The sequence below is a fragment of the Pristis pectinata genome, chromosome 26 (genome assembly GCF_009764475.1).
Source record: "Pristis pectinata isolate sPriPec2 chromosome 26, sPriPec2.1.pri, whole genome shotgun sequence".
In the NCBI taxonomy this organism is placed as follows: domain Eukaryota; kingdom Metazoa; phylum Chordata; class Chondrichthyes; order Rhinopristiformes; family Pristidae; genus Pristis; species Pristis pectinata.
This window is the reverse complement of record NC_067430.1, coordinates 23,906,607-23,920,715: the sequence shown is the minus strand read 5'-3', so window position 1 is coordinate 23,920,715 and position 14,109 is coordinate 23,906,607. Positions and strand designations below refer to the sequence as shown.

The 14,109-nt window shown below is 45.2% G+C and overlaps 1 protein-coding gene across 1 annotated transcript in view; it reads right to left on the bottom strand.

Moving 5' to 3' along the window:
* The window catches only part of espn (espin), a 126,105-nt gene extending 117,648 nt beyond the window's left edge, over window positions 1-8,457 (bottom strand). The window contains exon 1 of the mRNA XM_052039432.1: window positions 8,091-8,457. Within this exon, the coding sequence (XP_051895392.1) occupies window positions 8,091-8,384 (294 nt within the window). The 5' untranslated portion in view covers window positions 8,385-8,457. The remainder of the gene's footprint in view (window positions 1-8,090) is intronic.
* Window positions 8,458-14,109: the final 5,652 nt, after the last annotated feature.

Here is a 14,109-nt window from a genome sequence, read left to right as displayed (position 1 = left end):
CTAGGGATGATTTCAGAAACCACTTGTTGGGATTGTGTTGCTCATGTTGAGATTCCAGTTCATTCAATCATGTAACTGTTACATCAGCACTGCCTTTAAATGGGTTATTAATTGGTCCATCAAAACACGCTCAAACTTTCCCTCAATGCTCGGTTCCTCTTTGTAAATTGCTTTGGAATCTTTTGCTATGTCCTAGGTTCTGCACAAGTTGTTCCGTACTGAAATTGTTTCATGTTCAGTGGCTCTGCATCTCAGGACTGACCTACTTCTCGCATCTGGCTTTAGCTGGATATTAATTGAAACAGAGGGCATGCTAATAAGTTCTCTGTCTGTCTCTCTCTCTCACACGCACACACACAGACCCAGCACAAACCTACTCCAAGTTCCCTAGACCAGTAATTCACTCGCAGTATTCCGCAGCTGAAATTAGTTTTGACTGTCCAGTAACACAGAAGGATTACATTGTGCTAAACAAATTGATCATTCGCTTATATTTTCCCTCCTCAAATTTCCAAAGCATCAGCCAATAACAGAGTGAATTGATTTTCCACGCTCAAAATAAAATTCAGAGGGTCATAGATATACAGCATGGAACCAGGCCCTTTGGCCCACCAAGTCTGTGCTGACCATTGAGAACCCACTTGCACTAATTTTACATTAATCTCATTTTTATTCTCCCCACATTCCCAGATTCTACCAACATTATCGGGGCAATTGACCTGCCAACCTGCACATATTTGGAACATGGGAGGACACTGGAGCACCTGGTGGGACCCCAGGGAGAACATGCAAACTCTGCACAGACAATGTCGGAAGTCAGGATTGAACCCAGGTCACTGGAACAGTGAAGTCGCCACACTCCCTGCTACCCCACTGTGCTGACCTTTGAGCCAGTAATTAATATTAATTTTTGGGGATTCAGATCAATTATGCTATCACTTTGTTGCCCTGTGAGGCAGAAAGGTCAGTGTCAGAAATATGTGCACTGGGGAATGAGGACTTTAAATAAAGAGCATGTAAAAAGATAATAAAGAATATGACAAGACCTCAAATGGATCCCAATTAATTTTGTGCTCACCACCTGACCCCAGAGGGACATACCAATTGTTTCAATTGCTGGACTATAAATTGAATTCAGGGACGCAGCGTTCCGCAATTTTCTATGCATATTAAACAAAATGTGCATCAGGAGCAAATCTCGGCTTTTCCCAGACGATGGGCAGACTTCTGATGTTCTCCCTCTGTAACATTCCTGCTTCTTTAATGACTTCCCTCAGTATTTCCCTCATGAGATGAGGACGCACTTTTGAACCACCGGAAGCTGTGAAATTGCCTCACCATTAGTTGAGGGTTCAATCCCCACATAATCTGTACTGCCACTCCCTGTGGCAGTAATGAAGAGCTGGTGTATTGTCAAAGGTAGAATCATAGACTTACTATGGCACAGGAGGCCATTCAGCCTATCAAGTTTATACTAACTCCTGGTGGAGCAATCCCATTAGTTCCTCGCCCTGCTCTTTCGCTGTAACCCAGAACATTATTCTCTCCCAAGTGTCTTTTCAGTTCCCTGATTGACACCATATCTACCGGCTCTGCAGACAGCGAGTTCCAGGTTATAACGACTCTATATATTTTTTTTCCTCTCTCAGCTTCCCTGTGTCTTCTGTCCAGGTTTTTACATTTCTTTTCTCGGTCCTTGAATCATTCACCAATGGGAACTGCTTTCCTCTCTTTATCCTATTTAAATCAGTCACAATCTTGTCCAAAAAATCCCCTCTCCATCTTCTTTACTGCAAGAACAACCCCAGCTTCTCCATTCTAACTTTATGGCTGATTTCCCTCATCCCTGGAAGCATTCCAGTAAATTCCTTCCTGCCAGAACTACTCTGGCATCTTTCAGATGAAATGTCATCCTCCCTTGTAGGAAATCATAAAACACCCAGTGGTAAGGAAGACCAGAGAATTCTCCGTGACATCCTCCCCAACGTCCCTCAGGCAGCATTGGAAAAAACAATTAATCATCGAAGCATTACCTCATTTCTATTTGCAGGAACTTGCTGTGCACAAATTGGCTGCCCCCATTTCCAATTGTGACCACATTACTAAAGTACTTAATGAACTGTGACTTTGGGAGATTGTTAACAGTGTATTATGATACTTCTTATGCACAGGCCTAGATTTACATTGCGATGCTTTATTGGGGATTGCTGAACACTATTAACTTGTTTGCACAAGGTGTTAAATTAGCCCCTACTATAGAAAGTCTTCCACTCAGTTTCTTCCAGTTTGCATTCCCACAGAAGATGCAGATTCTGCTTCCCTCGGCCACTCTGACCTATCTGCCTGTGTCCTCCTGCACTGTCAAAACAAGGCCCAACATGAACTTGATGAACACCTCATGTTCTGTCTGGCCACACTGCAGCCTTATGGACTCAGGATCTACTTCTGTAACTTGTTTTCCCTGTTCGTATCGCAATTGGCTATTCCTGCCGGAAGTCATCCATCTGTGTTACTGACTCATTTTTTTTCTCTCCATCAGCACAGCCTGACTTACAGGCATGCCCTAGCACCCCGCATTCACAACCTTTTACACTCTTATGTTTGTATTCTCACTCTCTAACTGCCACATTAACCCATCATCTTAATGACCTCGACAACTTTATTCCCACGGCAACCCTGGCCTCACCCTACCATAGATGTCCATCCATCTTCTCTGCAACCTTTCTCTCTTTCCCAGTTGTGACGAAGGGTCTTCTTCCTGAAACCTTAACTGTTTCTCTTTCCACAGATGCTGTCAGACCTGCTGAGTGTTTCCAAAACTCGGGTTTTTGATGCTGGTATCAGAGCAGAATAAACCAATACACAATCCCTGGGAGGAAAGCTTTCCCACCATGTGCACACTGTGAACCCACTTCTACTTGAGGGGGTGGGGGAAGGGAGACTTTGAGAATCAGCATCTCCGCAGCACAGAAAGCAAGCTACTGGAAATCTGAAATAAAACAGAAAATACTCAGAATACTCAGCTGGTCAGCCAGCATCAACGAAACAATGAAAGGTCGTTGAGCCAGAACATTAATGTGCTTCTCTCTCCACAGTGGCTTACCTAACCTGTGAAGCTTCGCCCCACATTTTCTGCTTTCTTTCTGACAGTGTAGTGTTCCTAGATGTGTGTGTACGTGTGCGTTTTCTATGTTCTTTCTAAAATGCTGGCTTGGAGTCAGATTTTGAGTCATAGTACAGCACAGAAACCAGGCCCTTTGGCCCAACTCATCCATGCTGACCAAGTTGCCGAGCCAAGCTAGTCCCATTTGCCGGTGTTTGGCCCATATCCCTCTAAACCTACAGAGTCATAGAGTAAATAGAGGCTGATTCCTCATAAATATCAACTGTAGGCTGTGCTGCTTTTAAATCATAATATCCCACGGGAAGTGCAATAACACAATATCTCACGAAATCCAGCAAGTGTTCCACACAACACTGGTAAATAGTGCTTTCATTAGCTTTACCTGCTTTTCATATTTCTGCACCATTTCCTAAATTGTAAACACCTCAAAAGGATCTCATTGGCTATATAAAAATTGTGCAGCCAATGTGCAGCTTAAGAAATGGAAATCTTTCTGACAATAAAACAAAAGAATCTGAGCCATTTTAATAAATGAACCTTTCCCAGGTTGATTTGTTTTCCTCTCCCTTCCCTCTGCTCAGCCAGATACAGGGTGCTAATGTTGAGGAAGAGAACACTTTCTCCTGAGTCACCAAGGTGAGCAACTAATAAGGATAAATATCACTCTACACTACCCCAATAACAAACCAACTCTCCCAATAGACAGCTTCCCATTCTCCACACTACTCCAAAGGAGAGTTGAATTAAGGCCATTTGTTGCTGTCAGCTGCAGTCAACACCATGCCTCCACACTCATCACCCTGGGTCAGTTTTGATCCTAGGCTCACGAAGTGAGAATCCAACCCAGAGAGCCTCAATTTCCCCACTCGCTCTTCCCCCTGTGCTGTGCCAGCTTTGGGTCACACAAACTGAGGCTCAACTGGCAGCACCCAACAGACTCTGGATAAAAGTCGTGAGTTCAAGTCCTACTCCGGGGTCAAGCACAGAAGTTGAGGTGAACACTGGGGAAGTGTTGGACTGGTGCAGGTGCTAATGAATGAGGTGAAAGTGAGGTGGACGTAAAAGATCCAAAGGCACTTTACTGAAGAACAGCAGCAGAATTTTGCTTGGTGTTATTACCATTATTTACTTATTGATTATCTTTAGATATTTTCTGGAGTAGGGGAATGCTGGAATCTAATATGAAGGAAGTGGTAACATTTATTATTGGGGAAAGGCACCCAGAAAATAATAACAGAGTTGGGCAGAGGTGATATGGATTTGTGAAAAGAAAATCATGTTTGTTAAAGCTGTTTAAGATTGTATCGAGCTGGTATAGTTGAGAGCCAATAGATGTGATGTATTTGGAGTCTGAGAAGGCCATTGACGAGGTGCCACACAATTAAGCTAAGTTACAACATATGGGAATAGGAGTAAAATACTGTTGTGGATAAGGATTGGTTAATGGTCAGAAAACAGAGAAACAGTCGGTCATTTGGGAGGCTGAGAGTAGTGGGGTGCCACAGGGGTTGCTCATAGTTTATATCAGCGATTTTGAGGACGACATCAAGAGCACTGTATCCAGGTTTGCTGATTATACAGTGAGGTAACGAGGAAGATGTGGAAGAGCTTCATGTGATAAAGGCAGATTAAATGAATGGGTGAAGACATAGCAGATTGAATAGAATGTGGAAGAAATATGAAGACATCCACCTTGGCAGCAGAGATTTTTTTTTAAAACAGGTGATGATGTTCAGAAGGGCCTCAGTGTCCTTGAATATGAATCACTAGAAGTTAATGTGCAAGCATTTAGGAAGGCGAATGGTACGTTGGCCTTTATTGCAAGAAGATTTGAGTACAAGACTGAAGATGTCATACTGCAGTTATATAGGGCTATGGTGAAATTGTACCTGGAATATTGTGCACAGGTCTGGTCTCCGTCCCTAAGGAAAGATATATTTGTGATAAAGGGACAGAAATGAGGGTTCACAAAATCGGTTCGTGGGATGGCAGAGTTGTTCGTTGAGAGGAGATTAAGCAGACGGGGCCTATATTCTCCAGAGTTCGGAAGAATGACAGGATATCTATTAAAACATAAAGTTAATATATGGATTGACAGGGTGCAACTGGCAAGAAGATTTCCCCTGGCTTGGGTATCTGGAACCACAAGTCATGTTCTCAAAGTAAGGAGTCAGCCATTCAACGTAAAGATGAGAAGAAATGTCTTCAACCAAAGGCTAGTGTACCTTTGAAATTCTCTACCCAACAGGGCTGTGGAAGCGCAGTTGCTGAGTACATTCAAGACACAGATCAATGACCTTTTGATATTTATGGGAATCAATGGATAAGGAATTAGTTCAGGAAAGTGGCACCAGAGTAAAAGATCAGCAATGATCTAATTGAATGGTGCGAGGGGCCGGATCATCTGCCCCTGCATCTATTTCTGACCTTCTTACATCTTGTATGTTTGGTAATCTGAGGCAATGTTGGTGCAGGGAAATATATTGTTTTCCCAGTGGCATCAAGGACTTCCAGTGAAACATGCTGCAGTGTAAAGCTCCCCGGTTATACAGGAACAAAGGTGGGCCAAGCAACCCCTCAATTATAGATCCAGATTGGTCTGTATGTCAGTTCCAAACACCCACCATGGTTCCAAGTTAATAAACTGATCTAATAAAAAAATCACATCAATCTCAATTTTGATTTTTTCTACAGACTCCCTGCCTCAGCATCTTGTGGGAATAGAGTATGAGATTTCCAGACAAAGAAACAAAAGGTAAGAAGTCATCATTAATAAATTCATTGAGGAGTTCAGGAGAGACTTCTTTTATCCAAGGTTTGGTTAGAAGCTGGAGGACACTACCACAAGGTAAATATCATTTATGTATTTAAGGAGAAGTCGGAGCAGGACATGAGGAATGATGGAAGGAAAATATTGATAGGATAAGGGGAAGGAGGGCAATAGGAGGTTTTTGTTCGGAACAGAACACTGTTGGACAAAGAAGTCCGTTGGTGTGCTGCAAAGTCCTCGTCATTCCATTCTATCTCCAGGTGCACAGGAAAATGATTCAATTATGTTGCCAAACTTTCCTTGGAAATGTGCAATATCTCCACTGCCTTGTGGAAATTCCTGGCCAATGCCTGCCCAAATTGGAGAAGGAATGTTTAGGATGGAACAGAGAACCTCGTGATCGTTAATGGGGAGCACAGTGGCAGAAGTCTCCAACTCCCAACCTACCCAACCAACTGCCCCAGGAAACAGTTCCTGCTCCACTGTGGCAAACTCCAGGTCCCATTTTGGCCTCATCAGCTGTGTCGGAAGCTACAGAATTGGAGCAGAAGTAAGACATCCATGACCCCAAGGACTGCCTATAAAGGAAGTCTTTATATAAGGAGGTCACATTCTTAAAAGTGCAATAAGTGGTTCAAGGAGTGAATTCCAGTATTTAGGGTCTTGACAGTTGAAGTCACAGTTGATGAAGGATGATCAAGAGGTCAGAATTAGAGGAGTTCAGAAATAAAATCTTGGAGGAGATTACAGCAATAAGCAGGAGAAAGAGTATGGAGTAATTTGAAAACAAGGCTGAGAGTTTAACTACATGAAATAAGGGACAAGGGAACAATTCATAGAACATAGAACACTACAGCACAGTACAGGCCCTTTGGCCCACAATGTTGTGCTGACATTTTATCCTGCTCTAAGATCTATCTAACCCTTCTCTCTCACATAGCCCCCCCCCCCCCCCCCATTTCTCTATCATTCACATGTCTAAGAGTTTCTCAAATGCCTTTAATGTATCTGTCCCCACAACCTCTGCCGGCAGTGCGTTCCATGCACCCACCTCTCTCTGTGAAAAAAGACTTACCCCTGACATCCCCCTTATACCTTCCTCCAATCACCTTAAAATTATGTCCCCTCGTGTTAGCCATTGTCGCCCTGGGAAAAAGTCTGACTGTCCACTCGATCGATGCCTCTTATCATCTTGTACACCTCTATCAAGTCACCTCTCATCATCCTCCTCTCCAAAGAGAAAAGCCCGAGCTCACTCAACCTATCCTCATAAGACATTAACTAGTTATTAACCAATAGAAGGACATTGCACAGAAAATAATGAAAACAAGTTTGGGAGTCAAGGAAGGGTTTGCGGGGAGCTGGAGGAGTCATGTGGAGGAGGGCAGGCTGGATTATACAGGTCAAGGTGAGGAATCACAAAGAGAAATGCAATCTAGAAGGGAATTCCACGGAGGAAAATGTAGTCCCAGAGAAAGTAACATAAGAATCAGAGGGAAAATAACCCAGACGCCAACGGAAAACAACAGGGGTTGGCACGAAGGAGCGATAGGACCCGGCACTTGGTTCCCCCCATGTTCCATGCAGTGTCAATCTTACGCTTTGCAAAGGTCGTGGGCTTGTTTTATAAACCAAGCAGTTCCCCACTTAAATTAATTTAGCAGAAGAAACGAATTGGAGAGTAACCCCCAATTCTTGATATAACCAATTGCTTCTAAAGTCCATACAGGTTCTGTCAGCCTCGGTTAATTCTACGTATTACATATTTTTAAAAAGTGTTTCCCAGCACAATAAAAAACGAGTGTACAACACATTGAAGGGTCTGGATTTCTCCACAGTCACACTTAGCAACCGCCCGGTGTATATTTTTACTGCGATCGACACTGTAATAAGCTGAGGGATAATTGGGAAACATTATAACGGGTGGGATCCCATTACTCTCACAGAGGGCGAACTCTCTCTGTGGTGGGCAGAGACCTTCCGGAGAAGTGTGTTCATCTTTTCCACATCTAGCGGGTGTGGCGGTGATGGGATTCCAGCTCTCTCCCTCCAGACCTCACTCCCCCGACCCTCACCACCTCCAACACGCCCTGCCTGCACCCACTCCCCCCCAGCCCAGAGTTACTGCCCTCACCCGGCCTCGTCCCTCCCCCCGTCCCACAGACACCGTGGTCCGAGGCAAACCCCGCCGCCCACCTGGACATGACATCCTCCCGCAGACAGCAGCCACTGCAAACACGCCAGGTTGCCGGTGGCCGCCGCGTCGTGCGCCGGAGTTGCCCCGTTCCTCGCTCGCTTGTTCCCGGGGAGTTTCGCTTCTTCTACCAGGTACTTCAAGACATCGAGTCTCCCGGAGCGGGCGGCGTGGTGCACCGGAGAAGCCCCGAGGTGGTCGGTCACTTTCTGCAGGACGGCACCCTGACTTTGCAACGCCCGCAACGTTTGCAGGTCTCCGTTCTTGGCAGCGACCAGAGAGGGGTCCAAAACCATTTTACACACTTGTGTATTTGTTCAAACCATCAATTCCGGATTCCCTTCCGCCGCTTCACTTTTTATGCGTGACCATTTTACTCTGGCGCCTGCTCCCTTCCGAATCCCACTGGGTCCGTACCATGCTGAATATTTAATTACTGGAGACCTGAATAATCTATGAGAGAGGCGGTACCAGTTAAACCCAGCAACAGTCAACAACCCACGGCTCAGCCCCAGTGTTCCTTGTCCTGAGTTTGCTAGGACCCGCTCCGATCTGAACGAATCAGACAGCTGTAAATCGCACTGAGTTAATGGGAATTCCTGCTCCTGACAAGTGTTTAACGTTTGGGTTTGACTGAATCGACCCTATTAAATCGCCATTTTACGTTGCACGCCTTTAAATGGTTCGGTTGTGCTAAAAATGAGATTTATTCCTCAACTGTAAGTTTGTCTCCAGTTGGAGTCAGAGTTATACAGCACGAAGTCAGTCCCTTCGGCCCAACTGTCCATGCCGACCAAATTGTCCACTGAAGATAGTCCCATTCGCCTGTGTTTGGCTCCGAACTCCTATCCATGTACTTGTCTAAGTGTCTTTTAAACGCTGTAATTGTACCCACCTCTACCGCTTCCTCTGGCAGCTCCTTCCTTCTACCCACCACCCTCTGCATGAAAGGGTTGCCCCTCCGATCCCTTTTAAATCTTCCCCTCTCACCTTAAACCTTTGCCCTCTAAGTTTTAGACTCCCCTACCCTGGGAAAAAGATGGGGTGACCATCCACCTGATCTATGCCCCTGGTGGTTTGATAAACCACTATAAGGTCAGCCCTCAGCCTCCTATGCTCCAGGGAAAACTGTCCCAGCCTATCCAGTATCTCCTTATAATTCAAGCCTTCTAATCCTGTTAACATCCTCACGAATCTTTCCTGCTCCCTTTCCAGCATAATGACACCCTTCCTATAGCTGGGCGACCAGAACTGCACACAGCATTCCAAGTGTGGTCTCACCAACGTCTTGTACAGTTGTAACATGATGTCCCAACTCTTGTACTCGATACCCTGACTGATGAAGGCCAGTGTGCCGAAGGCCTGCGTGCCGAAGGCCGTCTTCACCATCCTGTCTATCTGTGTCTCCGCTTTCAGGGAACTATGTACCTGTAGCCCTAGGTCACTCAATTCTACAACACACTACATAAATCCCACAGGAATAACGTGCAGGGTCTTTTCCCCCATCAAATCCCCTTTGCCTTTCCCAATGACCTTTGCGGATCGACAGCCCTCCCAGTACTCTGCGTTCCCCCAACTCTGCACTCGTGTGTATCCCTTACATCTGCTCCACTGTCACCAGACACCAGCTTCCTAAACTCAGCAGCTTCCTCATTAAACAGCTCTGTTTCTCTCTCTTCCTTCTCCTCAAATTTTCTGGAAAAGACTTTCCTCTTTGCCCATGTTTTTTTTACCTGCCCTCAGTATTGAAGCCCTTCTGTATTCTGGGGCAGTAATGCTCTTGTTACTGTAATGCAATAATGCTGGTCTTGGTATATACTTTTGCACAGTACTAAGAGTAATAATGGTCTATGGCCTTACAGTCCAAAAGCAAAATACTGCAAATACCAGGGATTTAAAATAAATCCAAAGAAGGTTTGAAACACTTGGCAGGTCAGGCAGCATCTGTGGAGAGAGAAACAAGGTTAATATTCCAGACTGATGTCGTCCATCAGCATTCATCAGGAGTTAACTGATAAAAGATCATTAAAAGGCTCTGTTTCTCTCTCCACAGATGCTGCCTGACCTGCTGAGTATTTCCAGCGCTCTCTGTTTTTATTTTACATTTATTTTAATCCAATAATGGTATATGGATAATAATGGACTTCAGCCAAGGGTAATCTTCGATGTTAATAGTGTGGTAATCAGGGGCAATAATTATCTCTATTACTGTGGTAAAAAGTAATTCTGAACTGTATCATTGTGTTACAAAAGATAATAATGGACCTTTGCACTATTAACACAATGGTAATAATAAACTGTTCCCCAGTTACAGAAGGATAATAATAGACTTTAAAGCTTTGGTAAAGAGTTAAACACAGGTTTTGCAATGTGGTGTACATGGATAACAATGAGCTTCAGTGCTGTGGTCTAATGTATAGAACCACGTTACTATAATCACAGTTAAAACTGGAACAAGATCAAATCCTGTGGGTGTTGGAAATCTGAAACGAAACCAGGGAATACAGAAACTGTGCAATAGCCGGGGGTGGTGAGTGTTGTAGGAGGGGGAGATAGTGGGGGCAGGGGCAGGGGCAAGTGCGGGAAAGAAAATGGAAACATTCAGTGACAGGGTGGAGGGAGGGAGAGGGAAGGGATGATGGTGCGCGACGCACGTGCATGGTTGACATTAAGGTGAGGAACGAAACAAAAGGTGGATCCAGAGGAGCTTTGAATGATTGCAGCAGAACTGTTCCGGGGGGAGAAACAGCCTGCTGCCCCTCGCCTGCTGTCCAATAAAGTCGGGTTGAAGGGGCATGTGGTAGCAAGGGAAGGGTGGAGGGCAAGGTCAGGTCCATCTGTGGAGGGCAAGATTGGGTCCATCTGTGGAGGACAAGGTCAGGTCCATCTGTGGAGGGCAAGATTGGCACCGTCTGTGAAGTGCAAGATCAGGTTCATCTGCGAAGAACAAGGTTGGGTCCATTTGTGGAGGACAAGGTCAGGTTCATCTGTGAAGGACAAGGTTTGGGTCTATCTGTGGAGGACGAGGTTAGGTTCATCTGTGGAGGGCAAGGTCAGGTTTAGTTGTGGAGGACAAGTTGGGTTCAGCTGTACCCCCATCTGTAGGCAAATAGCTGCTAATTGTCACCATCAGGATTCACATGTGAAGGGCGACCCTTTGGGTATGGGGGTGCTGGGGTGGTAGCACTGGAACTTACTCAACATGACAAGAGAATTTGGCCAGGAACAAATGAAATAGTGGACGATTACCTCTATGTATTCACTCTTTGGTCTTAAATACCAATAGCAAGGCTAGTGTGCTTTGCCCATTCACATCTGTCCTTGGGAATGTGGGAAGCTGCTTCCCTGCACCATTGCAGTGTGTATGGGTAAACTCCCAGTACTCTGGGTAGGGAATTCCAGGATTTAAACCAATCAACAACCCTAGTGCAATTCTCCCAGCAGGAATTTATGTTTGGATTCTTATAGCAGCTTAACATGGCTTCCAGAGCATAATGGGATCATTTGTGGGTGGGAGGGGGCAGAATAAGTCCCACCCACAAGAAAAACAGAAAATCTTTGACAGTCAGCTGTGTCCCTGAGCTGAGTCAACTGTCAAACTGCCAAATACTAATAATGTTACTGAATATTTTTGATTTTCAGAAACATTATAAAAACTAAAAACCTATTAAAACTTAATAAAATGTTGATAAACTTAAAATATTGAAAAAAATGAAAGAAAACCCTAAAAATTTAAAAACATTTAAATACTCCCAATTGAATTAAAATATTCAAATTAATTAATATTTGCCTTAGTCCCCTCAGGCAGGTTTCAGTATCAATCCTGCTCTGTATTCAGTAAAGCAGTGGTAAAATATGGGGAACTAAACTGATCATGCCTTCTCTGGGAGAATGTGGGAACAAAAGGCAGCATTCCTGGGATCATCAGGGACTGGAACACAAAATCCTGCCAACCACTCCCAGTATGATTCAGAGTTCTGCACTGCATTCAGGGCTAACACACAAAATGCTGGAGGAACTCAGCAGGTCAGGCAGCATCTGTGGAAGGAAATGAACAGTCGATGTTTTGAGACCCGAAACCCCAACTGTCCATTTCCCTCCACAGATGCTGCCTGACCTGCTGAGTTCCTCCAGCATTTTGTGTGTTGCTCCAGATTTCCAGCATCTGCAGTCTCTCTTGTGTCTCTGTATTAAGAGACTGTCTTGTTGTTATTCCCCAAGCCAGGTTCAAAATGGGATGCATGAGAAGCCACAGAAAGCCAACCACAACCTCAGCTCTCACACAATCGCAAGTTGCGGAGAGCTACACAAGGAAATGCGAACACATCTGCACAAAATCTAGTCCCTATGGCAATAAGTTCTGAACAGAATTGTTCCCTGGATGAGTTTGTGATAAAATCAATACACCATCTGGATGCAGTACAAATGCAGCATACAAGCTAATTCAGTGAGGTTGGTTGAGGGTTAAACCTGGCCCTGGATACTGGGCGAACCCCCCACCCTTCTTCAAAATGGGACCATGAGATGATTGCTAACATCCTACCAACAAGACAGCCTCTCTGACAGTGCAGCATCTCACATTGGGCGTGCTCGACTGGATTTTCTGTTCCAGTTCCTCGATGGTCCCAGGAATGCTGCCTTTGTCCCCAAGGAAAGTGGGATCAGTTGCATTTCCCCATATTTTACCACTGGTTTACTGAATACAGGGCAGGATTGATACTGAAACCTGCCTGATCTGTGTGTCTCACCCTTAACCACCATTCGCACCAAGTGCATTGGTGTTACTGAGATTTACTTGCTGAACACAGTGGACAGGAAACTCTGTCTGTGGGCCATGGTGGTCACAAGAAAAGGGTCCAGGTTTCTGGACTGACTTTAAAGCCTCAGCCTACCAGGAGAGAAATGTGGGAGGGACACATGGCAGTACTGAATGAGGAACTGCTGAAATAACTGTGGTGCTTAATGCATTGTAAATGGTGCCTTACTGGCTGACTCCTACACTACTGTGTGACGCTTACAGTGTACAGACTGTCCCCAGGTAACAAACGGGTTCTGTTTTACAAACATCCAAAAGATTTTGTCCGTAAGGCGGAAAGTACACAAAAATCACTTGATATGGTAACTATACCTCCACAGTGTTGTAATGAAAGGCTTCAAAAGCACATAGATAAGAAAGAACAATTACTAAAAGTGTAGAGAGAGAGGAAACTAGTTCTGCCATTCATAGGAACAAACATATGTATGTACGGTGGACTTCTGAATTCAATATTTTGGGAGCACGTTTGTATGTAGTAGTCTCCAGAAGTTGGGTGTTCGTAACGGGGTGGGGTGGAGGGGGGGGGCAGGGAGCTGCCTGTATAGGAATCTGCTTCAGATGGTTTATATTGTGGGTTCGGGGTGCTGTGGTGGGAAGGGAGCGAGTATGGAGGGACATCCAACATGTGGTGTCCTATCCTCTCCCTGCTCACTCTCCCTTTCTTTTTAGACCCCTTCTTCCCTTCATTTTGCTCAGTTATCCAGTTTTTTCCCCCACCCAGATCTCCCTCACTTTCAGCTGCAGTGTTCCCTCAACAGCAGGGTGGGCAGGGATGGGGGAGTGTGGGAGCTGGGGGCGGTAGCCTCGAGTAACTAACCAGTCCAGCACACCACAGAGCTGCCTGGCTGGTCCTGGTCTGTGACCACCTGGAATGGAGAAGGAGCACTTGAGACAGCAGTGAGAACCTTGAACCAGCTGCCAGAAGTTCACAAAACTCCGGCATAAACAATGGACAGAGTGCACCGCCTCCCAAATGAGCCATCTTTCCACGGTGCCCAGAACCCAAGGCTCCACCTGTGGCAGAGTCTGCCCGTCTCTCATTGGCCTCAGCAGCACCTCAAAACCCACAGAACAGGAGTGGAAGCAAAACTTTCTCAACCCCGAGAGACTGCTGAAGCAAGAGTGGTTTGGTCATGGACAATATTAGTTGGTGCATCTGTACACCAAACCACGAGCACAGCACAAGACATGGGCTGTTCCAATGA